Here is a 27,372-nt window from a genome sequence, read left to right as displayed (position 1 = left end):
AACACACCGGTCGTTAGTTAGCCGTCCTTGGTATGCGGATTTCGCGCACCGTCGACGACCGTAGCATCTGAAATTTCATCGTTCCACCCCTTCCCTCGTCATTTTACTTGCAGATTTCGTCGACTTTTAATGGATCTCCGCTGGCTGACAACCGCGTTCTCTCTTTTCCCTCGTTTTTTGCAGCAATTATCGCGGTCCGGCTTGTTAGTTCGTTGCGTTTCGTGGGGCGGCGGAACGCTTGGTTATCTCGAACGGAAACCGCGCGTCTTGAATTCGTCCATCATTCGCAAACGAACGACACGAGAAAAAGAGAAATTTTTTTTCATAGATGAATCTCGTTCGTTCGATTTGTTCCCTCCGTTTTTGCCTTGTTTAAGTAAGGGAGAAAGGGAGAGAGAGAGAGGAATATTTCAGATGCCACTGCGTTCGTATCTAAGCTTATTGCGCCGAGGCGAGAGCGAAATTCTCGAATTGGCCTACTACAGTTTCCTACTTCAGCGCAAAGTGAAACAAAAGACGTAGTTTGAAGGGTGCGCGCGCGGTCCACCGAGGGAAGGAAAATACACTCGTTGTAGCTGCTGGTATTTTTTTGGATCGTGGAAAATCCCGCGTGACACATTCTTCGTCGTGACGTACGTCTCTTCCCTCTGTCGACCGCTATAGTCATACAGGCAAACACAGGAACATATAGAGAGGAGTTCAGAAAGGTATACACACGATTTTATCAAAAAAAAAAAGAGAAAGAGTGACAAACGAGGTGAGAAAGTGCGCGTTGGATAAAACGAACAAGTGCGATAGTCGACAATTTTTCTGGTGACTCGTGACAGAACAGATCTATAAATGTAGGTGAACATTGTTAAACATCGTTAAGGGGCCACAATAAGATAGAGAACAATGCATAAGTCAGTGCTGTGCGGACATTTTGACTCAGGAACAATGCGGTGATTGTGCATTTGCGTACATAAATGTGAGGGGTCGAGGCCTTTTGTGTTTTCATCAAATATTGATGCTAGCCAATTATTTTCGATGACCGAGTCTCACCGTAGACACAGTGATACCGTGGTGAATAATTCCTCGCTCTGTACAACGTACTGTTCTATGTCTGCATCGTTTCGTTCCCTGAAGAACGTACGAATATACCAACGTTCCCGCATCCATAATTGTTGCCGATCTTTCGAGACGTGTTATAGCTGCCCGAATCAATTATTCGCCACGTAACACATTGAATCGGTGAAATTGATACATACGTCGATATCGATTAAATGACCTCGGGCTAACGATTCGGAAGTAGTTTCCGAGGAAACAATAAGGCTGGATCGTATATTAGGAATTGGCGCCAAGTGTTCCACGAGTGAACTATATAACCAAGGAGCAAACGGGAAGTGAAAGAAACGGAATCAAAAAAAAAGGGAACAAAGAGAAAGAAAAGAGGATAGGAAAAGGTAAAAATAGAGCAGAACGTGTTGGTGCATATATGCGTGTGCTGATCAAGTGAACGAGTCGAGAGACGGCGTTCTAAACTTATATTTCGAGGCGGCTGCTGATACTTGTACAAATTCAAGATGAAGTGGTGCTACGCCGAAGCCGAGTTTCGCAAAAGTGGCTAGTGCCCTTTCATGCAGAATCCCTTTCCTTCGGAGAATACCGCGATCGCTATTTCCGTATCGTTGAACTCCAAGTTTCGATACACGTTACGGTCCATTACGTTACATATTTCTTTGCTACTGGAATTCGTCTCACGAATTGTCCTTTTTTGCTTATCAGTTCATTGTTCGATATTCTTGAGAATTTACTTTACGAAGAGACACGATATTTTCTTAAATGAAAAATCACGCAAGTCTACATATCTACACCCATCGAATGTTATGTATCCAATTTATCAAAAGGAACCAATTTGAATCGTTTGCATAACAGAAATTAACTGAACTCGTTTGGCAAATTTAATTTCAGAAAATGATGGATGTATATAAAATATTTCAAATAATGTATTCGTTATAATATTTGGAGAGTGAAGCTTCCAGTTCTTTAATCGTATTTGTACAAACACCAATTTCCATGAACAACCGCGTTCTAGACATAACATTAAGGATATACATATATCAACAACAAGTGTACGTAGACTTCCATGATCTTTTATATCTTTTCACTTCTTTTTCTTCTTCGTTGAAATACTTGAAATTCAAGAAATATACGTAGATTTTTGCCATTGATCGTACGTTATATCCGGATCGCGGTATCTCGTCGAGCTCGAAGATCGGGAGAGGTGCGATTTCAGAGATGGTGCGCCTGTGAGATAGACAACTAGATAAAGTACGATGTGACCGTAGGTGATAACGCTATCATATTGTGCGGTGCTCAAGTGCGTTGGTGCATCGCGTTGCTGGCTGGGCGATTGCTGCTGCTGCGGCGGCTGCTGCTGCTGCTGCTGCGTTTCATTTTACGATTGTCCCCGGATATCCGATCTACAGTTTTTTTGATCCCGCTCAACGTGACTATTATCGAAACGTGTCATTTCGAGACAAAAGTTCAATCACAAGCGTGTCGTCTCTATCTTCCCCACCCACCACCCACCCCACCCAGTATGCAGCAACTGTGCGTCCTCGTTCGTTATCGTATCTGCACATCCTATGAAATAATGGAGTGACAATGTACCATGTATTAATAGAAAAAATATCAGTATTTTTTATTCTAAACGACATAGATCCAAACATCGGTTCCCTTTCAAGCTAACGATGGATTTATCATCGTTAAAGAAAAATAACCAAGAGTTAAATATTCTAGCGAACGAAGTAATCCGCAACCCTAGCTGATTCGTTCCCACACTGCCTCGAATTCACGCGGTTGCGATGGCTGCGGCGGCTGCTGCGGCTGCATTTACACGTGATTACACAATACCAATGGTAACAGTAATAATATAAAACATATATATGTACAGGCTGGCTCTCGGGAACGTTTAATTGCCTTTTGCGTCCGGTAAAAGATACGGGACAATGCTTGGCATACGGACACACGATTTTTTCGTGAGAGTGAACGAGACGTGAGAACAATTTTACAGAGATAAAAATGTAACTGCGCCTACTTCTGTAACGCGAAAGACATAAATTTCGAAGGTAACATCGATAAAATTAGATAATTCATGACGTACAGACGGTTCGATATTAAACGATTTAACTACATCGCATGTATCACCGACGATGCTGTGTTAATAATATATCTTCATGAATATTCAATATAAGCGTAAAATACTTCAGCACTTAAGTGTCTCCATTCCAGACAGCACGGTGACATCTTTTAGTAACGTTTTAACGGTGTCTCGTAAAGTTCTATAAACGTCTTGAATACCAGAACATCACGCGGAAGTTAGATTCGCCGCTCTATGGAACATTTTTCGAATTGTTGTAAAGACGAAACTTTTTTCTCTTGTTAACTTGTTAATTGTCTTGCTGAGGAAAGCAATATCCAAGTTAGGTCATAAAACCTTCAAAATAGAACGTTGTCGTATTAAAAACGTCGCGTGCTGTCTGGAACCTTGCATATACATTGATTCAACACGTTCCTCCCCGAACAATCACTTATCAATTATCCGTCCAATTATTTCACGATCAGATCTGAAACAAACAACAGTTCAAATCACTCACAAAAAAAAAAAAAAAAAAAAGGAAAAGAGAAAAAGAACAATTTTTACTCTGTCATTTCACATAACGCAGAATCTCGGAGAAGGCCATCGAACGTTCCATCATCGAAGAAACCAGCCGGTGCACAGTAAAGATATCGACAAGATATAGAGAATAATAATAAGTGGTGCGCTGCCAGGTGCAAGAAAGAACGAACAGAAAGGTGAGTGAACGGTATTGAAGTATAGAGACAGTGTGCTATATAGGGACGAGCTTTGGTTCGTCCGCTGGCTCGGCTATCTCTCGGTCTACTTTACCACGAACGATCAACTCGGCCGTCCAGAGGACCTCGGCCACCGAATTGCGCGCCAGGCAAGTATAGTTGCCGGAGTGCGCGGCGTTCACGCGCTCGATAACTATGGTACTGGAATGGGCATCAATGTTGGTTACGCGTAGCCCAGCGGGTGTCTGCGTGTGTCTGGGACCGGTTATCCCGGTGTTCCCGAAGCCAGCTGGACTGGGCCCGGCGATCGGCTCGCCGTCCTTGGACCAGGCGATCGTGAACGGAGGATCGCCCTTCTCGACCATGCAAGTTACCTGAGCACGCACGCCTTCCGAGAGGTCCTTGTTAAAGCTAAAGGGAGCTATCGTAGGTGGAACTGCACAAAGAAAAAAGAGAAAAAAGAGATTCAAGTGACGTGAGAGTATGGTAACAGAGTGGTACGGTATATCGATGATGTGTAGAGATAGTATACGCGTGCTTCCAACCTATATACGATCGGTCATTTCTCTCGGTTTTGCGTCCAGAGTTCCAGGGATGTTTGCTTTCCGTTGACACGCCTCCTCCGTTGAATGATCGATGCGCATGTAGTTGCTTCGAAAATGTTTAGCATACGTGGTTCGAACTGTTCAACGCTCGAGATATATCACGATTGATGATGGAGATCGTGGCGTAGCTACAGGGTGGGGTCGCGATCTCGCTTTGGCAAGTTGGAATTGTTTTTTCGATGGATTTTTCGCGAGTCGTTTGCATCATCAAAGTTGTTCCAGGAATCGATCATGGTCGAAAGTTTGAAAAGCTCGATCGGATCTTTCTGTTTCGGGAATGTCAACCGCTCCGTGTTAGTCGCGTCTCAACGCTCGGATAATCCTTCGACGTACGTTCTGTAGCTAGATCTATCTCTACGTTCCAACGAAATCTCATCTCTAATAACGTGAAATCAGAGTACAATACGCTGATGAGATCCCTGTCTCGCTATCGAAGTTCGTCCGTTCGTAATCTGGTATAGAATGTTGATGCGCAAACATCAGACGTTCATAGATAGAGGGACAGGATTTCACGTGCTTCGTTCTGCGCATCAGCCTCTCCAGCAATACAATTTAATGTCCTTTGAAGGATTATAGTATATCTATGCGTCTCTTTCACGTCCATTAGTCTACCGAAGCCAACGAATCTATCGTTAGGACTTGCTGTTCCCATTACGCTACCCGTAATGGATGCCGGTCCAATGTAATACGATAACATCAACGCTGCTTATCAACTCAGCTGCGCGTCATTACGGCGTACGCCATTATACGTATAGGATCGTATTAACATTGACGAAGTCACAGGGGGCGTTTCGACGCGGTTATAGCACGAATCAATAGCGGTTCGTTAATGAAATCAACCGCCTATTTATGTTAGTTGAGGTTATTAAAAGGGTTCGGATTATCGAGACACATCCTGTGATTTCGTCGGATATTCTATCTCCTAATCGAAATGGCGTCCAATAATTTTTACTTTGTAAATTGTACAGAAATTCTCTTCTCGTATTACTAAATATAAATCATATAAAAGGATTAAGTTCTACGGATATCTTAACGATAACTCTCGTTTAATAACGTCACTCAAAACGACTTGTCTCGCTTATTACCTCATTTACTGTGTCTTCCAAGTTGAAATTCGCATTTTCCTTGAATTAGCCACTAGAGACCAACAACGAGTTTACCTTCTGCGCGGCAAGTCACGTCTAAATATAAGTCATTCATTGTCGAAAGCAACTCATCAATCCCATTTCCTTGAAATTTCTTAATTTCTGTATAATTAAATTAAACACAATATCAGATTAGGGATTAATCCATCGGGAATGAAACAATCAACGTCGCTGAATTGATCACATTGATTTCCATGTAGCTTATACGTACCTCTCAGAATCCTTTTTACACCCAACTCGTTTAACCACGTTAACCAACCGAATTCTTTGTAAATCCGTTTTGTATCGAGTTACGTTGTCATGCTACTTTATAGTATTAAAACACATAGTCGGTATCTGTACCTTGGTTAACGTCCAACGATATTACCACAATTCTCTATCCGTTTTCTAGGCAATTTTTCTGTCCTTTGGTTCTAGAGTCAGTGGAGGATTGGGATGCAGCATTGTAAAACGAAATTGTCGTCGTTTCCCGAATATTTAGTCGACTGTGGACATGACTCTTCAACCAACGGTACGAGAAGCCGCCTTCTCGTCGCGGCAGCGAAACTGGAACGTAATGCCGCGAAACGACAATAATAACTCGCCTCGTTGGCCCCGGCGAGAGAGATACACCCGCGGAGCACGGGATATTCAGTGCCCTAGAGGTATTAGAACAGAACGTGGTAGTTGTTTGAGAATAATTGAGAAACCGTAGCCGGAGTTGGCGGCGGATAGCGCAACGTTACACAAGTAATGCCCAAAGAGTTGCCACTGACCTGTGCTACGCAGCTGTACGATGTGTACACTGAACTACGTTCTCTATGTCTGACTCTGTGTGTCTCTTTGTGTGTGTATACGTACATAAATATCAACCGAGTTACATGCAGCGCGACGGTTCGATAAACGAATAAACAAAACAAAGTTATACATGTTTGATGATAAACACGGCCGACGATTGCGTCGGAGCGAAAGAGATTGACGATTTCGTGACGGATCTTGCTCGCCCTAATAGTTTAACGAAAAATGTGAAATAATTCGACTGGATTTTGCCTTTTTCGAAAAGCAGTTCAGACGTCGTTTTTCCAACGTCCCAGTAGAACTCGCGATATCATAAACGTTTCTTGGTAAAGAAGGATTACATCGGAACTGATGGAGCCGTATATAATGTTAAATAGATACGAATTAAACGTAATATCGACTACGTTGGAACGATATGATCCATCATACGACGATCGTGGAACCAGACAGCCAGACTCTTAACACATCACTCGCCGGGAAAGTAAAAGTAGAAGAAAATCGGGCGATCATTCACCGTGAGTGACAGTCGGTGCACGCATGCACGAGCGTGCAGCGCACGGAGATACGAAGCGACACGCGTAACCACGCATGCCGTTTCGGCTCGGCGCTCGTCGCGATGGCACGGCGCGTTAAAATCACCCTTAGGCCGTTCGTTTCGTAACGTCGACCAACAGTTTCGTTCTTTCCGCTTGCACTGATTTGTTCGTCTAGAGAGAATTCCAAGGATGAGGATGATGGTAGAGGGTTCTTTTTTTTTTTATTGTCGAACACCACCATCATCGTCGTCTGTCGACGACGAAAACGAGAAAAAGCTGTGGCTGCGGCCGCGAGCGAGAGGAAACTCGCTAGCTCGCGTGTGTTACGCAAACGAGCATGGAAAGAGCAACGGAGGGAGTGGAGGAGATAAAAAAAAAGAGAGACAGAATCCTCGCCCGAGGATGAAGAGTGGCAACGATTGATCTTGCTTTACACCGGGAGTTTCCAACTGGTCGAGAGGTTCTGCTGTCGAGTGCCGCGTGACGATTAATATCGACGAGATGCGAGGGTACACTTTTTCCTTCGTTTTCCCTGGCCGTTTCACGGCCATTCCGCGTCTCTCGTCAACGGCAATTGCGGAATTTATCCCGGTAAGGGTGGAAAGAGAAACGAGAGGAAGGGAAAGAGAGAAAGGGAGAGAGAAGATCGCGTACGGCGCGGTAGTCGGATGGTAGAACAGAAACGAAGGAAAATAGAGCGTGAAATCATACGTCGGCGTGTTCGTTGGCTGTTTTAAATGAGAGACAGGCTGTGAACCGAACGAAAATTTCCTAACCGAGTTGTCGGAATTGGGGGGTTGGAAATAAAAGACGATCGTGGCTGAAATTGGTGACCGTAGAGAGAAAAAAAGGGACAGATTCGTAGAGTGAGTGAGAGGGGAGTTAGTGGAGTGAATGGGTTCGCGCGGCTGCTGAAAAGTTGTCGACTGACGAGCGGAAAACGCTTCGTCGCGCTTCGCGTGCCGCGTCACCCGTGAACTTTTCAATCGCCGATGATTATACGTGTCTGCGATGCCTTTCTCATGATCACGGTGACAAAATTTCCAAATGTTTCCGACATCTAGTACCTTAAATATAAATATCGTGACGTTATTTACTCCAACGATCGATTTTTATTAACCACGTGAGAGGAAGAAAGATGCCAATCGCCGTGATCACTCGTCAGCATCGACGTACACGGCGTTCAAAAGTACATTAAGTACCTACAGGTTTCGCGTGATTACTAAATGAGGAAAAATCGTCGGGTCGAGAGAATTTATTTCCGAGTGGGAGATGAAAAACCGTGCCCGTTCCTGCGTACCATGGACCAATAGCGATGCCGTGCGAGACGTTTCGGCGGCATCGTTGCTCGCAACGCACGTATAGTTGCCATTATGCGCCGTGGTTGCGCTCTGTATCATCAACGTAAGATCGTATTCGCCGATATGATGGGTAGTCGTCTCCGTGGAATTCAACGGCCTGCCGTCCTTCAGCCAGGTGATCTTCAACGGTGAGTCGCCCTCGCTGACCACGCAGACCACGTGCACCCGCGCGCCTTCTTGTATATTGGCAGGAAAGCTAAACGGATCGATTTTAGGCGGTACTGAAAATTACAGGAGATCACGACACATTTTTACTTCATCACGGCCCGCAACCAACAATCTGCGCTCCTATGTCCGTCGAGTTTCGTCGCGAACATAGTCTCTATCGGTTCGAGGGACCGGAAGAAAATAATTTTTCCCTCTTTCCTTCTTTTTGTTCTTTTTGTTTTTTTCTTTTTCGTAAAATGATCGAAAGATCGTAAACGCGGAAGACGCGATTGAAAGAAGACAAAAGGCGTACGCATCGGTCGTTATCGTTCGATGCCTCATCGACGCGTAGTTTCAATCGCTCTATAGTCTCTTTCTTTTTGGTATTCCCGAAGCACCGACCAATTCGATTCGACCCGTGCAACGTTTTCAATGCATTCCTGCCTCTCTTATGAAACGATCGTACCTTTTGTCGCGTCAACGTTATCCTCTCGACTCTCGAGTCGAACGACATAGTTGTAACATAAGGCTGATTATACATGTACGTATCTACTGGCAGTTTCATAATCTCTGGATATTCGAATTTTTCTCTTTTTCCTAGAAAGATTCACGACACGTTTTTTTGCTTCTGTCCTACCTGTGAAAACGGCTCAGCGCGATCGCTGCGGAAAAATCGTCGATCTGAAACCGTTATTAATCCAAAAAGAGTTTCACAGTTTTATCGATTCGGCGCTAAAACTGGATATTAACAAATCGATTAAACAATTGTACAATTTGCATCGATACTTTGTTTACCTTTTGCTTCAATTGGAACAACAGCGGGTGTCATTGGCAGGTAATGGGTCGAGAGTCGACCAGATATCGAATTCTCTATGGATACATTATAATACACGGTGTATTTTGATCCAGAACGAAAAAATTATATTCCAATTAGGAAACACGAGTACATTATCATTCGAGATGGGAGAAAATCGAGCCGGATAGAATTTCCCCCGAGTATATGATTTCAATTTAGGAATATCGACGGAACCGTTCAATTTTATCTATCAACAATGAATCTCAAAGGAAAAATGAAGAAAGAAAGAGAAGGAGAAAATAAAGAAGAATTATTATAACGTTCGAACGTCGTTTCGAGAAACGAAACGGAACGGAACGTCTCAAGTTTCTCAAAGTTTGAATCACAAGTAGCGAGCAATGCACGCCTCGACGAGTGACTTTTCCCCGTAAAGACTCGACGTCGCGTCGTTGCGTTCCACGGAGGTTGTCTCGCGATTACAAGGACGGTCGTCTGGAATCAAGTTTCTCCGTGCTAAAATTCTGACAGAGCGTGCATCAACTCTGGTGACGAAAGATATATCGTTGACAAACGTAACGCTGTTATTTCAATTCCAGCAAATTCATAGAATTACGACAGGAATGACAGAGACGATTAGAGAACAGACAGAGAAGAAATTTTACCTTTCACTTCGATGTGAACCGTCTGGGAATCGGAGCGGCCTTGTTTGTTCTTCGCCGTGCACGTGTATGCGCCGTGATCGGTGCTTCTGTCGACGTGATGCAGTACCAGAGTTCCATTTGGGAACACTTCCTGACGTCGACTCGTCGGTAGCACTTTCCCATCTGTGGGTAGCAAGGAAACATTATCTCAGTTCGACGGTCCAATTTTTAAGCAAATTCAAGACAATTCTTTGTCTTATCCGGAAACGAATGGAAATAGTACGACAAAGTTGGGGGAAAGATACTTTGTTGACATTATGATTCTTTGTCCAGGTGCAATTGGTCGTTTAAGGTCACTTTCTTGACTCTGAGCGAGGTTGAGAGATATTGAGCGTGGATTCGGAGAATGTACGTAAAAATTTGACACGCACGATGTCACGTACAGATTTGGTGGCGCGTGGTAAAAGAGTACAACGCGTGTGAGATTTTCGCGAATGCGATTAAGAAGCGAGAGTTTGCGTGAGCCGCGCAAGAGTTGAAAATGAGATTCAGAATTCAGAGTTCGTGAGAATCGAGTCGTATCGAGTGATAATCGATCATACTCTTTTACCATTCGTCGTATAATTAAACTACTGTGTTGTTTCTACCATTGGATATAACCAGTATCTGTCAAGTAATTTTATATTCTTGAGCAAAAATCTGTCTGTAATTAAATACGTTCGCAACACGGAGAGAAATGTTGCTGCGATTTTGTTAGACGATAAGTAGAACAAGAAGTTTCGATCAGCCAATCGATCTGGAAGAGTCGAGTATCACGCGTTGACATACTTATCGAATTCGAAATGAGAGCACTCGCGAGAGCTTTTCCATTATCGTTGGATGAAACCACCACCCAGGATAGTCTCGTGACGCGCGTCTAAGCGACGAACTTCGTCCGCACACAAACTTCCTGGCTTCTCGGCGTAAAATCGTCGATTCGAGCGTAGTTGAGCCTTCAATACGCTTTCGTAGCGGCGAAGGACGACTTTGAAAGTGTTACGGGGGGTATTGCGCGCTCGACGTCACGCTAGATCGCTCGTAAAAGGGAGAAAGTTACGGGGGCAACGTTTGAAACTTTTCCAAAAGTTCGGTTCATCATTACCGGAAAAGAAACGCTCGAACTTGCTCGTTCCCGTTCGGATGGCGGCAGCAGCCTAGAGTTTCTCCGGTCGACGAAATAAAAGCTCACGAGCTCTCTTTCGTCCTCCAACTCTCTCCCTTTCTATCGCGCCTCTTTCTGCCGTCATAGCTTGCGCTTGGCAAAAAGTTCATTTAAAACGCTAGAAAAACCGACGGTACTTTCAGTTGCTCTGAAATTCGTCTCCTTGCCGGGCAGATTTACGAGGACGCGCGCAAGGCAACTTATTTACGGGCTCTTTATACGCCGCGAACGTTTCAATTCCAGCTTTAATCTTTATTTTCCACGCTACGGAGACACGAGAAGTCGAAAAGGATAACTTCGTAAGGTAACGGACGTTCGAAAGATCACAGTAAACACCTTCGAGATTTTGAAAATACAAAGACCGCGAGAATAAGTTCGTTCGAGTCGGTAACACGCGTTCCGCGTCCTTCGTGATAAAGCGGTATCGCGTATTTCCGAACTGCTCTCATCGGTAACTTAATAGCGCGATGGCGTTTTCATGAATAAATGGATGGCTTACGGTCCGAGTTACTGTATTTTGTATAAATGTATTGAATTTATGTATGTTTCGAACTGATATCATTCTTAATGTATATTTAACTATTGTATTCATTCTCCTCTTTTCGATTTATCAAATAAGATATAATATAATCTCTGTTGAAAATAATCGTGGAATTGGATTTAACGTACAGAAAAGTAATTAAAGATTGAATTAAGCGATTATACAATCGGGCAGGCAGTGATTCTGTTTGAGAAAATAAGTCGAAAATTCGGAATAGAATTTTTTCGTACGGCGCTCCGTTTCGGAGGAAATCGAGTTTGAAAAATTGTCAGCTATACGTTAATTTACGGTTAAATACCGATTAAGTACGAGGAAACAGTTCATAGAAAGGTATCTTACATGTGAAAGTAGGCAAAAGTGCAGAATATGACTTTCCGTTTAAGGCCTGGTTTCCAAGAAAATAAAGTTTAAACATATTCAAATACGAACTGGTCTTGTATACGCGCACCATATATATATGTTCGAATTTTATTCTTCCGAAACTGAAGCATCTTACGAAAAAAAATATAGTCTACATTTTCTGCTTAGTTTCACATGTAGTTTAAACCTCTGTCGACTCTTTAGTCGATTTACTCTCGTTCAGTGCGCAATTAGCCAAATTTTAAATATATTTGTTAAATCTTCGAAGTCCTTTTTTTCGGAAACGAAACCTCAAATGAGAAAATGTTATACCAAACTTTTTTCTTTCTGTATTTCTTTCACGTAGAATCAGCCCCTGCCCGGTCGCATTACGACCACCGTTCCAATCTGTATAATTAAATGTTCCCAGAAAGAGGAAATTAGATTTAGAAGAGAGGAACATTTTTTTTTTTGTTGCATTTTTTTCATTGAGATTGGTTAGTTATATATTATAAACCAAAAATTAATAAAAATTTCGATTATTCAGCGATCAGAGTGATCGGTGCAAAGATTCTCATGGGCTACGCCATTGAAATAACTAGCGAACACTGACCTTTCTCCCAAGTGATGCTCGCGATTGGGAAACCAGCGACCGGACATTTGATAACGGTGGTTTCGCCAGCCACTGCGCCGTAGTTCCCCATCGGACGTACATGGGGCAGGCCGTAAATGTTGAGACGGGCCGAATGGTGAACCTTCGCCATCCGGTTTGCTGCTGTGCAACGATACTCCCCGCCGTCCTCCACGTGAACCACGCTGATGTTCACATGCGATATTACGTCACCGTGCACCGTCACATACTGGCCTATCATAAACCTGTGGGCAAGCAGCAGAGATTCCGCACGGATTGTAGCGTTACGTTACGCTCGCAAAGCCAATTTCTCATTTAGCGCGTCAACGAAAAAAAATTTCGCAAGCGAACCGTCCAATTTTCGGGCTACCCGGACAACGTAGTTCGATCTAATTTTCATCGCAGCACCTACAAATTGTATTTGCAAATAGAGGAAGATAACTCTTTTTTACGAAGCTAGCACGGATATTTAAATAATTCTAACTTCATATAAATTCACAAGATCAAGCAAACAAAGTTTAACCAACGAGATTATCGAAACTCTGAAATTCTCTCCGTATCCTAGCGTCACGCGAACCTAATAATCGGAATCGAATCGGCTTTTGTAAATCTCGCGTCATCTAATATTTTCCTGGTTTATTGGATCGTATGGTGGAAAATCAAAAAGCGGATGAGCGTTTACCGCGCGTTTGTTCCCTATAACGAAATCATTATCGGCTCGATCACGAGTCGCTTAACACCGTAAATCAACCGAAGCGACTCGATATAAAAGAAAGGAAAACACAGGTGGATACATTATTAATAGCCTGTACGCGATCCCGTCAAATCTATCATTCTAAATCGAGCGACTCTAAAAAGTTTAGACTGAGCCCGGTTGATTGGTAATTTTCCCCTCAATTGGTTCGGAGAATCGAAGCCCGCAGGCAGGTATCCGTTCCCACGGGACCTGGCGTTATAACGTTCGTAAGCGGTCTGATTTTCCATCGGCCTGCGGTTTAATAACCGAAAATAATTGTGTACACACTATCCATCGATTTCTGATCTTTTTCTCTTTCTTATTTCCCGTTCGTGGCTCCTTCGGCTCTTAATCTCCTGGTTGAGGCGTAAGAGTGAAAAATGACGTTGTTACCTGTCGTTTTGTGGAAGAGGAAACCCGTCCAGAGTCCAAGAGAAGTGCGGCGTCGGGTTTCCGGTGGCGATGCACTTGAGCGACACCGAAGGACCAGGCTGGATGGTCTGTTCGATGAATTTGTACAGAAGTTGCGGCGCCGCGTCTGAAGAGCGCACCATTAAAGTTTTAAACGCTTCCCGATCGCCGTGGCGGAACGTCGAAGAGCAGTTTTTATAATTACGCGAAGGACGCCGCGTTAATGGGCGTTAAAGCGACCGAAGGTGAACGAAAGCGTGGAATAAAATTTTCTTGCACCGTACGCGTTCCGTGCAAAACTCATAGAGTTTGCATTAATAAAAAAAAGTTAAAAAAAAAGAAGGAAAGGGGAGACAGAAAATATGTTGTAGATAATTCAGTTGGTTATTTTGTTCCACGTTTTCATTTTACCGTTTCGATGAAAAATCGCATTTTTTTGCCACTCTCTCTCTCTCTCTCTCTCTCTCTCTCTTTCGCGGAGAGAGGAATTGTAATTCGACGGGGGTTAGGCGATGTTCTCCCTCCAGCGAAGCGCTCGCGGTGCAACCGAAAACTAAATAACGTATCCAGCAACATTACGCCGGGCCAGCGTGTTTCAATTTCACCAGGTGAATCGATCGTACTGAATTCACCCAGAACACATCCAGATTTCGAAATAATTCAACGGTGCGTGGGTACACGCTATAAGCAGTTAAATGCATGCAAATTATTCGAAGGGATTTGACCAATGGAGAGTTGCTTCCTCCAATTATACGGGTCCTTTCCTTATTACGCGAGAACCGTAATATACGAAACAGATGGTCGTCGATTCGGCCGATAGCTTCGACGAACTCCATTCTACATGCCGTCGCACCTCAGTTTCTCTATCATCGATATTCCACCTCCTCCCCCGTTTATACGAACGCCAACTCTACATAGAACGCATGGCGATTATGTTAACCGAGCCCGTGTTCGAATTCATTCAAATCTCAAAGTTCGGCCACGCGGTGGAGAATTCGTACGGGGTCAAACATCGAGCAGCTAGTTGCCGGGTGAATATTGAGGCGGTTACACCTGGTTCAGGTGGCCCCTGGGTGTCTGGGGTCACGCACACACAAGGAGGCGGCGCGTACGTTCCATGGAAACGATCCTGGCTCGCCGCAACGCGGGGTATTATGCACGCAACATTTACATGACAAGACCTGTACGCGGGCAGAACTATCGATCTGCGGTTTGACGCCTGAACTCGAGTGCCGCCTAGTGAATTAACCCCAAATTATAGAGCCGACAATAACCGAGCTGCACAGAGTTGCGCGGCTGTTTGCTCACGGTGTAAATCAGGATGCCGTATTGCCGAATGCCACGCCCTGTTTCGCGGACCGCATATTATTCTACGGGGGTCTGCCGCTTTCGTTGCCATTCAACCCATAGGCCGATTATCGAAAACTTTGCAGCATATCGCCCACGAAGCGTCCGCGATATCGCACAGAAGCTGCAGTCGTTCGATGCTTCTCCTCTCCAACTCGCGTGTAACGAGCTGAGCATCGATGTTGTTTTATTAGTATCATCTTTGATATCATAGAATTTGATATCTGGTATCACAGAAACACGATGAAATATCGATTCAGTATAGAAAAAAATATTTTTTTCCAGATTAAGAGGATAACCGTGTGTTTTTATTTTCGTACGCTTGAAAGTTGTTGGTTCTGGAATTATTACTGGACGTTCGGTAGCAATTTGTAGTTATTCTCGAATGTAGAGAAATTCTGAATCCAATCTGGCAGGGTTTAGCACGTGCGGCTTTGATGAGGCTCCAAGTGGTTCGTACTGGTGATCAGATACTCGCAGTAGTACGAGTCGGCCATACGGTTGTCATTACGCGGTTGTTATGGAAACGTCGGAATAATTGTTCTTTCTTGCATTACATGTGCTTCGCGTTGCGATTACTCACTCGATCGCCTATCGAATTTCACGTCAATGAATCCACGATATAGAAGTTTGGTGCCAACTTTTTGAAACGATTGTCTATAGCATTTTCATTATGCCCGTCGATTATTTGATTAGGAATAACGATAATTTTTTAAATTTAAAAAACTCGCAGTTACGTTTTAGCGTATTTTATCTTCTGGTATGTGGATTGCGTGGAAACGCAACGGATCACGTTGATAGGAAGCAGAGCGTATCGGACGACGCGGTGCGACGCGACGTAATTCGACAGGAAGACATTATTTACCGTGGCGTGATTGCCAGTTCTGTAAACGCGTTAAAGCGGTATAAATAAAATGGAAGTTTGCCAGTATCACAAATGGCGCTGGGATTTCTGGCGTTCTATGAAAATGATGACGGGGTATTACCGCTCGAAATTACCGTTCGGTTCGTTCCAAACACCCCTTTATTGTTACGTTCATTTAAAAATAAAACGCTACACGCGCTTGACCCGAATCGGACGGAATATTGACTTATGCTATGGTCAGGTGAAAAATTTAATACCGGTATTTTACAAAATATTTCGCAATTTCACGACCGACAGAATTTTCTCGCGGAATTATTTGGCTTGCTGCCAAAATTCCCCTTCTCTCTAATTCTTTTCCCTGATCATATGTACGTTCCATAAACCGTTCTGCTATCTCCGGTAAAATAAATTGGTAGAAAGAAAGAGAAAGAATGGGAGATAGGGAGAAAACAGCACGCACGCGGTGAATAGAAGAATTCTACGTTACGCGGACGTACATCTGTTTCCTCCTTTTCAAAGTCGGTTCGATATCGTTACAAAAGTTGGCCGCTTTGATTCTTTGCCTTTGTTACGCGATAGGATTAGTCCGATTCCAATTATTTCGAATTGCACAAAGCGATACAACACATCGAGACGGAGAGAGATCGAGAAGAGGAGAAAGAACGATTTTCCCGACTGCCGTCCGGTTAAATGCATAAATTATTTAAAAGGACAGTAGTGCTGGTCGATGAAAAGGAGACCGTGCGTCCGCGTGAACAAAAGGAACGTACAAACGGGGAACGTCGTGACTTATCGGCGGACGGAAAGGGAAAGTTATTAACTGCGGAGAGCTGAACGTGTTCTCTAGCCGGCAGACCGAACGATCGGCGGAATTCCAACTTTTTTCGACGTTTAAAAATTTCCACCGTGCTATGCCCTGACTGAGAAATAGAGTCGAGCTGGGAAATAAACGAACGCCTGTCTTTTCTCCGCTCTTTCCGTTCGACGAGGACATAGTTCAATACGAAGCACAAACGTTAGTCGAATAAAATGGACTCTTCGTCTTCGTTAAATTAGTTACAAGTAGTGGTTTTAGAGGAAAGTTTCAGCTTGGACGTTTCTGATACTTTGCTCTCGCGCGGCGGTAGTCGATATCCATCAGTTACGAATTCGATGTTATTAAAAGTACGTTTCTCGTGTTGAAACATCTTTCTCGATGCGCAATTTCACTGGAACCAGAATTTCCTCCAATTAAGTGTCAATATTACACGTCACGCTCTTATGATGCTTTTCTGCTATTTGATCCGTTCTCCAGAAACGTTAACGTGCTTTCGAGTACTTGTTCTCGCGTCTCGAAGTAGTTGGTAAAACAAGAGGTTCGTAGATGGAAGATGGTAAACGAAGACATCGGTACTCGAAACATCCAGCAGCCAGTGAGAAATGTCGGTTGATGCTTCAGTCTCGTGTACGTGACACTAAGACGAAAGTAGCGGTAGGTATGTACGTGCACTTAAGACGGTCGACTGACAGCGTCGTCGTTTAAGGTAATGGATTATGTCACATGGAGTAAGACCTTTTCGTCGACGACGCCAGTTTTAAAGACGTCAGTCGGCGAATATTTGGCCGACGAAGCGGCCATCCGTCCTGGCCACTGTGGCGTTCGTTTTTGCGCGGGAATTTCGAGCGGGTACCAACACTTTTAAGCAACGTTCTCATCCCTCCGTTCGCTGGCGATGCGTTTCTTTCACTCGACGAGCTGGCGGCGGCCTCGCCCGGCTTCCCACCCTCGTGACTAAGACAAATGGTATGTATTTATTTCACGGCACGCCAACCAGTGGATTTCTCCTTTCTCCATTATGCATCGCCCTCGTTAAGCATTTTTTTCTCTCTTCCTTTCGACGCTTCTCTCCTGCTTTTTCTCCTTTCTTTTCGCCGTTTTCTTCGCCCTTCCTTCGCCCTTCCTTCGCCCTTTCCTTTCGTCCGCCGTGCCTCATTCTCCTTCTCGTTCCTGCACGACTCGCGCAGTCTTATTTCCCATCTACCTAGCCAGACCGAGCTTTTTGTCGCGTCGCCCTTCTCGAACTTGGCTCGTTCCGTTCGCGAGAATGGGTTTAGACCGCGGAGACGCGACGAGATCGGGATAGAAACCGACGGAATAATGAAAGAATTCGGTTGAACGAGGGATTTCCTGGGGACACAGATAAGGGTGAAGGTAAGAGAAAGACAGAGTACCGTTCGCTGCAAATAAGTTGGAAGGGGTGAGCAGCCGGATGCGACGAAGCGTGGAATCGTGTTGCCAGACTGGATATAAATTCCAGATGAAATTCCAAACTAAAGGTTCGCAGAATTTTATACTTGGTTCGATATCGATTGGTCGATGGATCTAAGTCGAAAGAAGGGCCTCCTTCCTCGTCGTCTCTCGCTCTAAGGGTCGACCGAGAGCCACGGATGCGTATCAGAAGGCGAACGTGCCCGTTAATTAAAAATATTCAACCCATCCGACCGGACAAAGCGTCATCGTAATACGTACCCCTCCTTCCTTTCTTTTTTTACCTCGTTTAACGGACTTAATTTCGCGAATGGTCGATGAAAAGCTATCAAAAAAAAAAAGTCGACGAGGTAGTCGTGCGAAAGTTTTGCAGTGGGGACCAAGCCGGTGCTTGGTTAACGGGTAATAGCTTTAATTTAGCCTTATTATTTTCAAACGAGACTTTTATAAAACTTTCACGGAGCTCGTGGAACTCGCCAGGGAGGCAGGTTACGAGCGCTTAGGTATACTAATCCGTCTTGACTCTTTGCGCAACGCCTTTAAGTACGTCTTCGTGTTGTACGAATTACGCGCGGCAGGGAGGGCAGTGAGGGGATACTTTGGTAACGCCAGCTACGGGGTCTAACGCCAGATATATTTTCATTGGTCTTAAATTTTTAACTTCCGAAAAGGTAATTTCGCGTGCCAGGGCCACGGCATTAACGGCCTCTGGTCTCGTCCATTTCCCCCGTCTTATCCACGCACTGTTCATAAAACAGGGGCGAATGAGAGTTTAAAGATTAAAGCCACTCACCCCCTAGTCGAAGCTCCGCGGTCGCCTGTACCATCTCGTAGTCGTTCTTCGCGAAGCATTGATACATTCCTTTGTCGTCCCTCACCACAGAAGAGACGCGCAACGTCGAGCCATCTTTCCCCGTGATCTTGCTTCTACCAGAGGCGCTTTCTCCCACGGGAAGTCCGTCCTTGGTCCAGAAGATCACCGGGATTGGTTGGCCAGTGACGGAACACTGAAATTCCGCGTCCTTGCCGAGGTCGACGGTGACCTGCAACAGTTATCGATTCCGAGCGCACGTTCGCCAATAAATGTCATATTTAATATCCTCGGCTGTCCTCGGAACTTAATATCGTTCCGAAGGAAAAGTTGGCCGATTTCGAGTGGATTCTGCTTTCAAACTACAGCAGCTGTGCGATGTTCCTCTCGACGTGAACATCGATTCCGGCACGAACGTGTATAACCGAGAAAGGATTTCGACGGAAGCTAACTACCCGATACCAGCTCGCTATATCCTATACCTTGTACGATAATTTTTCAACGCGTTAGCGAACTAACGGCTGCAAATTTTATGACTACCGATACCTGATAGCACTTGCGCGATTTTATTCGAAGGATGGCTCGTTATACAGTATGTATAATATATACGTATATTAGTTGGCAAAAGGAGCACGTATTTTGTAATTGTAACGACGGAAGGTAAAGATTCGATTACAGGGTTCTTTGGAATCTGGCGTGTGCACAAAAGACGATAGATAATATCATGGTTGAGCTTTGCTCGCGGCGTTTGCCAAGAAGAATCGCCATATTAATACCTGCCTGCAATTTCCTTCTCCATTTTGGAAACTTCGACAAAGTATCGATTCCGGGAAGGCATCCTTTGATGTCTGTCAAACGTTTCGTCGAAATTATCAGAGATCGGAGCTGTTTAATGCGCGGTAGACAGCTTTGTAGAGGTCGATACAAACGTGATCGTGAAAAAGGTAGGAAGGCTAAGTGGCACGCGATCGTTCTGGAACGTCGCGCCGCGTTGCGAGAAAACGCCTAACGTGCTTAGGCACAACGAGGCGAATTCCAGTACACCGTGCGCGAGCATACCGGCAAATCGAATGTCCTGTTTGGTATTTCATCGTCCACCTTCGAGAGCTTAATTGCTTCCGGGTCGCGCGGTCATTTTCCTTTGATCAGTTTGCCCCCACATCTGATTTATCTATTAACGAGAATCGTTCTCTGTAAACGAGTTATAGCGAACGGTTCAACAACGAACCTTTGATATACGAAACAATAATAAGTCGCGAGACGATTCAATTCTTGATACGATGTTTTACATTTAACTGCAACTACGTATCGAAAGAGACTCGATCAAATTACCGGATATGGAATGGGCAAGACACCGGATCTCGTTGCAGCAATTTACGTAATATCAAGAGAGTATTATTTTTCATTACATTCCGGTGCCTCCTGATGTAAATTATTTATCATTCTAATTACTCGGGAAACTGGTACTATAATATGCAACAGTGCTTAGTACACCGTTATTATTATGTTACAAGCATCGGAACGCTAATAATGGTAGGATTAACAGGTGCTAAGTAGAAAAGACATAGTCAGACAAGGTAGACCGCATGCCTACCGCGAGGCATTGAATCCGATGTACCGGAACGCGGTTGAATGGAGTGGCTTACTGGCATTTCCATATGCATTTTCAGTCGCTTAATTGATCACCGATCGAGGAAACGAGCCTTTGATCTAGCTAGGAATCTCGTCTTATGTATTATTGAAGAGGCCCGTTTATTCGGTCATTGGCGATATACGGCAACGACGATTCTGCGCCCTGATTACCACCGATATATCAATACACATACGCTCATATGGGTGTGCAATGTACATTGTATAGTGTACACTTTGGGCCGGGTTCGCGTTACGTCGACCGCCCCCGGGTCATGAATTTCGAAGGCGTTCCATGCGTCAAAGGCTCGTGGAAGAGATTCCTCGGGCACATAATACATCGAGCGTGCACCGATCGATGAAAAAGGACCGATTTTCTCCGGTATGGTTCGATGGATTGCAATAAACTTGCCGCGGGATCTATATTAAAATTGTAGGATCGCGAGGCCGATTTCCTCGGGTTACGGGGCGCGAACAGTCGGTTCAAGGGCAGAGAAATTCGACGAGAGGCGTCGCGTGCTGAATCGAACGACGGCGGCCATTAAATATTGTCAAGAGGATCGCGCGCGTTGCTCTCGCCTGGCTTCTTTTGTTCCACGACCTCGAAGGAAACTTTCTTTCAAACCGAAGACCGCTTTAAATATCCTTTGATACGGTATTCAAGCAGCCGGAGGAAGGAATGGGAAATAAGATGCGCAAGGATGCCACCTTTAAAGGCGACCGAACGAGCTGGCTGCAAGGGGTGAAGGAACAAGAAAAAAAAGGCGAATCTGCGAGGGCGTCGAGTTGCACCTCGATCCACGCTTTGTCCCCGTTGTTCTTGTCTCCTCCTCGCGGTATCGTGGCGTTATTACGACGACCAACGATGCGTTTACATTGTCGATATAACCGCAATATAGACCGACTCGATGTCTTCCTTCGAGGCGTCTCCTATACCGGGTAAATGGAGTAACAGAAGATAGAGAGTGGAGGAGGGAGAGGGGGAGAATTATTGCGAGAATGTTTAGAAAAATAGGGGCAAATAATCATAAATTTTGTGGAACGTGTACAAGACTATGTGCTCAAGCTGGAGTGGAGGAATGCAGCGGAATTTTCTCGATTCGCTACGCTCGCGAGAGCGTCGTCGAGTAAACCTTCCATAGGATTAGAAGAATGGAACGATCTTTGTTACGTGAAAACAGAATAAATCGGATTGCACTGACTTATTTCCTTTCCTGTATATTCCATCTGCCTAGTATCAAGTATCGCGAAAGATTTTTGGTGGGACGAAAAATTTGGGGACCGGTCCACGTAGCTACGTTGTTAAACTGCGATTTGTGAGGCAGAAGGAGGTAGCCGCCGTCGTGGTTATGTTTAAACAGTCGATCAAAAAGTTTATTAAGTGGAAGTTCGCGTTAAGAAGCGTTGCGTGCGATCAGAAGACGCGTCGATGCTATTAATAAAGCGAGGACAAAACAGGCCACGTTAATGGAAGGAAGCGCCATCGAAGCAAATGCCAGCTAATACACGAGAGAATTCGTCCACAATGGGCGTTTCTTTGCTGGTGACTGCGAAAGTTATGCGAGAAGCTTCCAGCGAATGAATGCTATTTCATCGATTCTGTTCCCAGGGCCCTTTCTCTCTCTCTCTCTCTATCCACCAAGGTATGATATGGATCAATAGCTGATCCCTATTTTCTTTTTTTTATAGGATCCATCGACTGTCGTTCTAACGACTACATACCGATCGACCGCTCCGATGCGTTTTTCCGTTACCGAATTTCGGCACACATTAAAACCATCGCCTATTTTCCGCTCCAACGATGGTTAAACCTTCCAGCTTTCCCAACGAACGAACGAACGAACTACGAGTCCCGATGCAGGGGATTCTCAAATCCCGTGCGCGTTTCTCAAATTCACAGGGGAGAGAGGGTATATTTTGTGCAGAATGGTTGGAGGTCGGCATCGGATCACCGTAATCGAGCGTCGAATCGTTCAGCGACAAGTTTGAAAATTTTAGTCGAAAATCGGATCAACGTTCGCGTGGGATAGGGTGGGGGAGGGCGATTGGTTGAATGGACCAACCTGCATCCATCCCCTTTGACATTTCGTTTTAAACGCTATTAATTATTCCGCTTTGCACGGCCAATCGACGCCCCGGTTAATACGCTTACAGCGACGTCGGAGGTCAACCCCGGCAGCAGCTCCGGCACCAGCCCCGGTACAGTGCGGCCAGCGATTCGTTGTTTTGACGGGATATACGATTTGCGAGGTCGACCTGCCACCGTTACGCGTTACGCTTAACACGGTACGTGGCGCGTATTTTCACGATTCACCCGGGGGTTCGACACGATCCAATAACTTTGGCAGCCCAGCAACGACGAAACCATGGTGCGCGAATCACGATCGTTGTGAATCATAGGCACGTCGATCGACTCAGGGTGGCAGTTTCGACCGGTTTCTCTTTTATCGTTGTCACAGTACGCGTTCATTGTCCCGAGAAACATTGCCAACACAATTACCGAGGCTTGTTAAAAGATCAAAGAAACTACGAAGAACTGCATCGCGCCGGGTTCGAAGCGGCTCCACGAACCGGCTTACTAATTAACGGAAGTTAATACTAATTAATAGCAATGTCTCGTTCATGGTGAACAGAACGAGTTGCTCGTTATTTCTGTTCGGCCGATATTCACAGATAGGTACACCAAGTGTTTCAACTGTGTGCGATGTTTTCAAGATCTATCCGTCGTCTTGGCAGGGATAGTAACTCGGTCTGTCGTTATCCGCGCTACCGTGTTTACTCCGACGTGATGTTCAATTATCCACATCGATGAGAATTAGTCGACGACGACAACGACGACAACGACGACGCGACGGGGACGATGACAACGAAGACCAGACTTCCCTCTTATTCCCCTTTCCTCGTAGTCGATGCGAATTTATTCGTGAAGCGCTCGCGACCTCGAGATACCGTAGGTAGTCGTCCATGGTAGGAGAAACGAGGATCATCGATTTAACAAAGTCGCGGCGCAACGAACCGTTACGTTGCGAGGGAGGCACGCTGGGGGTAGTTTACAGATCTGTTGAAAATAGAATCGGTGCTCGTCGAGAAGCCTTAACTTTCTCCGACAGAGAAGGAAACGAGCAAGGGAGGAGAGCAAAGGGTAGAAAAAACAGAAAGCGGAAAGAGGAAAAAGTAACCACGGTAGCTCTCGAGTTGTTTACGAAATAGAATAAAAGAGAGCTAACCTGTTGAGGTATCAGTCGGATGAAGAGAAGCTACTTATCATCGAGAACCGCGCGGTCCTTTTGCTGCTTCTTACGGAGCGACCGTAACGTTATAGAATTTATTTCCGGACGGCACCATCACCCTTCTTCCTCGAGAATCGGAAACTTGCGACGCGCGAGTCGAAGCGATCGACAACATCGTCACGCGATGCGGGTTTCAAGATTTCTCGAAGTATTGGGATAATCCGGCAAGGGATGAAACAGGAAGGCGACGACCGGATCGTTCGGGTCGTTCCAGAAATCCAATCGACGCCGGATAGAATACCTTTAACCTGTTGAGACACCACGTGGACGAGAGGGAACGTACAATTTTTTCAGCAACTTACGAAACTTTTTCGTTTAAATAATCGTCCGTCCGTATCGTCGATCGTTGAACCAATATCGAAGGCGAATCAAAGTATTTCTTCGAGCGGATAAAACGGAATCGATTGACTGGCGATACTTAACCGGGGTGAAACGAATGCTAACCTGTTGAAACTATAGGCAGGCCAAATCGATTTTACGTGATGTTTATTCCGAATGAATTCCAGACTACATTCAATTTTCCGGACGAGTACCAAGTTATTTACAAGCTACTTTGACGAATAAAAATGGGGAAGTGAATTTTGGGTTATTTATCGCGAGTGCTTGCGAACGTTCGAAATGCATGGAAAGATGAGTGCTTGAGATTGGACAGACCGTGACTGAACTTGTCCTGAGAATGTCTGCGAGATCTGCTAAATGATATGCATTGGATGGTAGACTCCAGACTCTCTCGTAACCATTCTTTATGGAATTTCTAATCGAGTAAACGTATGGTCGGTTAATACAAAAACACGAAAGGTATATTTAGTTGCAGAAAAATTCATTTACCATTTAAAATGAAAACAGATAGTGTATTCTTTCGTTGAATATCGAAGTTTCCTTTATAATAAATAAAAATATGAGCGACTAAGCGCGACCGGATAAGAGGACGCCTATCTACTATATCGTCATATTTTAACATTATTTTAATATATCTAATTAACGTTTCATTTTGACGTCGAACGTTTCACGATCAAATTTTTCTATCAATTCGTCTCTTTTCCAAGCAACGATAATCAACATACATCCTACATGAGTCAATAAGTCATGCATCACCGTGTACATTAATTGAATCACCAATCGAACAAAACAGACGATCGAACTATCATCTTAAAGGCTACCGATAGAAATGGCACTCGATGCTGGTACGAAGATTAAACGAGAGTACCGAAAACTAACCTGTTGAGGTACCAGGTGAATGGAGAGGCTGCTTATAATGGAAACCTCCAATTCGACCATCTCGGAACCGGCCGTATTGTTGGCGTGACAGACGTATCGTCCTGCGTCCTCCGCCCTTGCCGATTGCAGCACCAGCGCGCCCGCTCTCGCATAGATCCTTTCTGAATTGAAGATCATCGCCGTGCCCGTCACGGACTCACGAAACCATAGGTACATGGGCGGCGGGATTCCTTGTGAAACGCAGGAAAGGACGATCGTCTCTCCCGTGCGTATAGGCGCTGGGCTCATTCTTTCATTGAACCTTGGCGGAACTGGGGTATGAGGGTCTGAAAATGGAAAAAGATTATTTGATTCTCTGGGTCGTAAATAAGGTTTGTTGCCTGCGGAGTTAATGGCTGTAGGGTAAATTTATATATTTTTCTATAATGCGAAGGTATTTAGCATATTCGACTGAGATTCCGAGCAAAGTTACCGACTGCCTGTAATTCACGAGAACTGTTGCCACAGTTGTTAGAAATCCATAGAATATTAAACTTGATGTAAGTACTTGCGGTATAGCTTCAAATTCTATAATAACGCGAAATGATACAACTGTAGAACTGTACTGTTGTTAAATTCGAAGTGTATGTTTTATAAGCAAGTAAGGCAGTTTATCGAACGGTTGTCTCTATAAGCGAGTCAGTGGAACGAATATTTTCAAACAGGGAGAACGAAACAAAGCGTGGCGGTAGATTTGTTGCGTTCAATTTTAACTGTGTATGCGGGAGCGGCAAAAATTTGGACATATTCGACGAACAAAACGTTCCGCTTTAAGTCTCTGATCGAAAATACGAACCGGCGCGCTGGCTGTTCTAGCACAGTTGGCCCGCTCAATGGTGAGTTCTCATCGTGGAACGGGTAAAATGGCAAAAGTTTACCATCGGAAGTTTGGAACTGATGTGTTATTTCAAGGTTCGCGCGATCAACTTTCACGATCCTGATTCGTTCGCAACGTTGAAGAAAATATTCTCAAGGCGTTTTAAAGAGTTCGAGAGTGTTCGGCGAAACGTAACGATGAAAAAGTATTAAACGATGAAAGTAAAAAAAGAAACAGAGGGGAGGGGAAAGAAAGAAAGACAGTGCAGGCCACAAGAATGGATTTTTATCTCCTTTCATCAATTTTTCTTCGACTGTCTCTCACTTGATACCTCGAAACGCATTTTGAATCTTTCGGACGTTCACGGGAAAAGAAATCTCCGTGGACTTGTTGAAAGAGACAAAGATCCCGGTATCAATTTTTCACAGCTGCGAAAGAGCTTCTTTTGTCCCTGTTACGTATTATCCGAGTTAGTATGCTCGGCAAATTTACATTTATTTCCTTCCTCTCTCGTTTAATTCTACATTTTCACATTATTTTATCGTGTTAATTACACACCGCGAACAAGCGCGGTTAAGGATCTTTATTATTAATTCGAAAAATCTGGCGGATACAGCGCATTTATTCTGCAAAATGCAAGCTCATCGACGCAAAGTGTTGTTCGAACATCGATATAATTTCAATGTTAATGAAACGACGGCATTTAAACATTGACGAATAATTGCGCGTCACGAAAACGAGGCGCTCTGTTTTTTTTCCCGAAGACGATGAACGTAGGAACACGCGAAGAGAGATCGTTCACAGTGACGTATCACTATTAAAATTGATTATCTATGGTCGATCAAAAAAGTATAGGTGCGCTTAATGACTTGGAAATTCATACTGTCCGTGGACAGGGAATCCTACTAATTCCGTATATACATCGATCTTCCATTAATACAAATAACAATCAACACGATACTATCGATTTATCCACATCTTCGACCGTAATACCATGATATATATTCGAATGGATGAACATTTTATTTCAGTTTCGGCATCGACTAAACGGTGGACGGTGTTTGTCGTACGGTTGAACTCCGCGACACGCCAGCTTTTTACGACTGTACTATTTTATAATGGTCCGCTCGCTTTGTCTGGTCGCCGTTATTATTGTAATTTAAGCTGATGGCGTATTGATCGTCGCTCGCCTCTACCTCTCTCTTTGTCGCTCAGGCACTCTATCCGTCTCGTTCTGCCTATATTCACTCTCACTCCCTCTCTGTCGTTGCCTCTCAAACCGTCCCTCTTTCTCCAGGGAGCACGGTCTCTCTTTCTCTCTCTCCTACCAATGTGCAATTCCAGTTGCCATATTCCAGCAACGCCCCGCCACCACACCCTTGTTCATACTCCCGCTCCCGGTTG

General features: G+C 44.6%; 1 protein-coding gene across 11 annotated transcripts in view; it reads right to left on the bottom strand.

The window, feature by feature from the left end:
- LOC122576715 (Down syndrome cell adhesion molecule-like protein Dscam2) overlaps nucleotides 1–27,372 on the bottom strand; it is a 172,417-nt gene that overhangs the window by 13,889 nt on the left and 131,156 nt on the right. For 9 of the 11 annotated variants that reach the window (XM_043747413.1, XM_043747392.1, XM_043747464.1 and 6 more), the window contains 6 exons: nucleotides 25,113–25,438; nucleotides 18,958–19,207; nucleotides 13,687–13,831; nucleotides 12,540–12,802; nucleotides 9,867–10,028; nucleotides 3,932–4,273 (listed from right to left, as the gene is read on the bottom strand). In XM_043747413.1, coding sequence (XP_043603348.1) covers nucleotides 3,932–4,273; nucleotides 9,867–10,028; nucleotides 12,540–12,802; nucleotides 13,687–13,831; nucleotides 18,958–19,207; nucleotides 25,113–25,438 — 1,488 coding nt within the window. Of the gene's footprint in view, nucleotides 1–3,931; nucleotides 4,274–8,200; nucleotides 8,483–9,866; nucleotides 10,029–12,539; nucleotides 12,803–13,686; nucleotides 13,832–18,957; nucleotides 19,208–25,112; nucleotides 25,439–27,372 lie in introns of all 11 variants that reach the window. The other 2 variants (XM_043747456.1, XM_043747483.1) reach the window with 2 other exon arrangements.

The sequence above is a fragment of the Bombus pyrosoma genome, linkage group LG2, assembly GCF_014825855.1.
Source record: "Bombus pyrosoma isolate SC7728 linkage group LG2, ASM1482585v1, whole genome shotgun sequence".
Lineage (NCBI taxonomy): Eukaryota > Metazoa > Arthropoda > Insecta > Hymenoptera > Apidae > Bombus > Bombus pyrosoma.
Note: the sequence above shows the minus strand (reverse complement) of the source record. Positions and strands in the feature narration are given on the sequence as shown.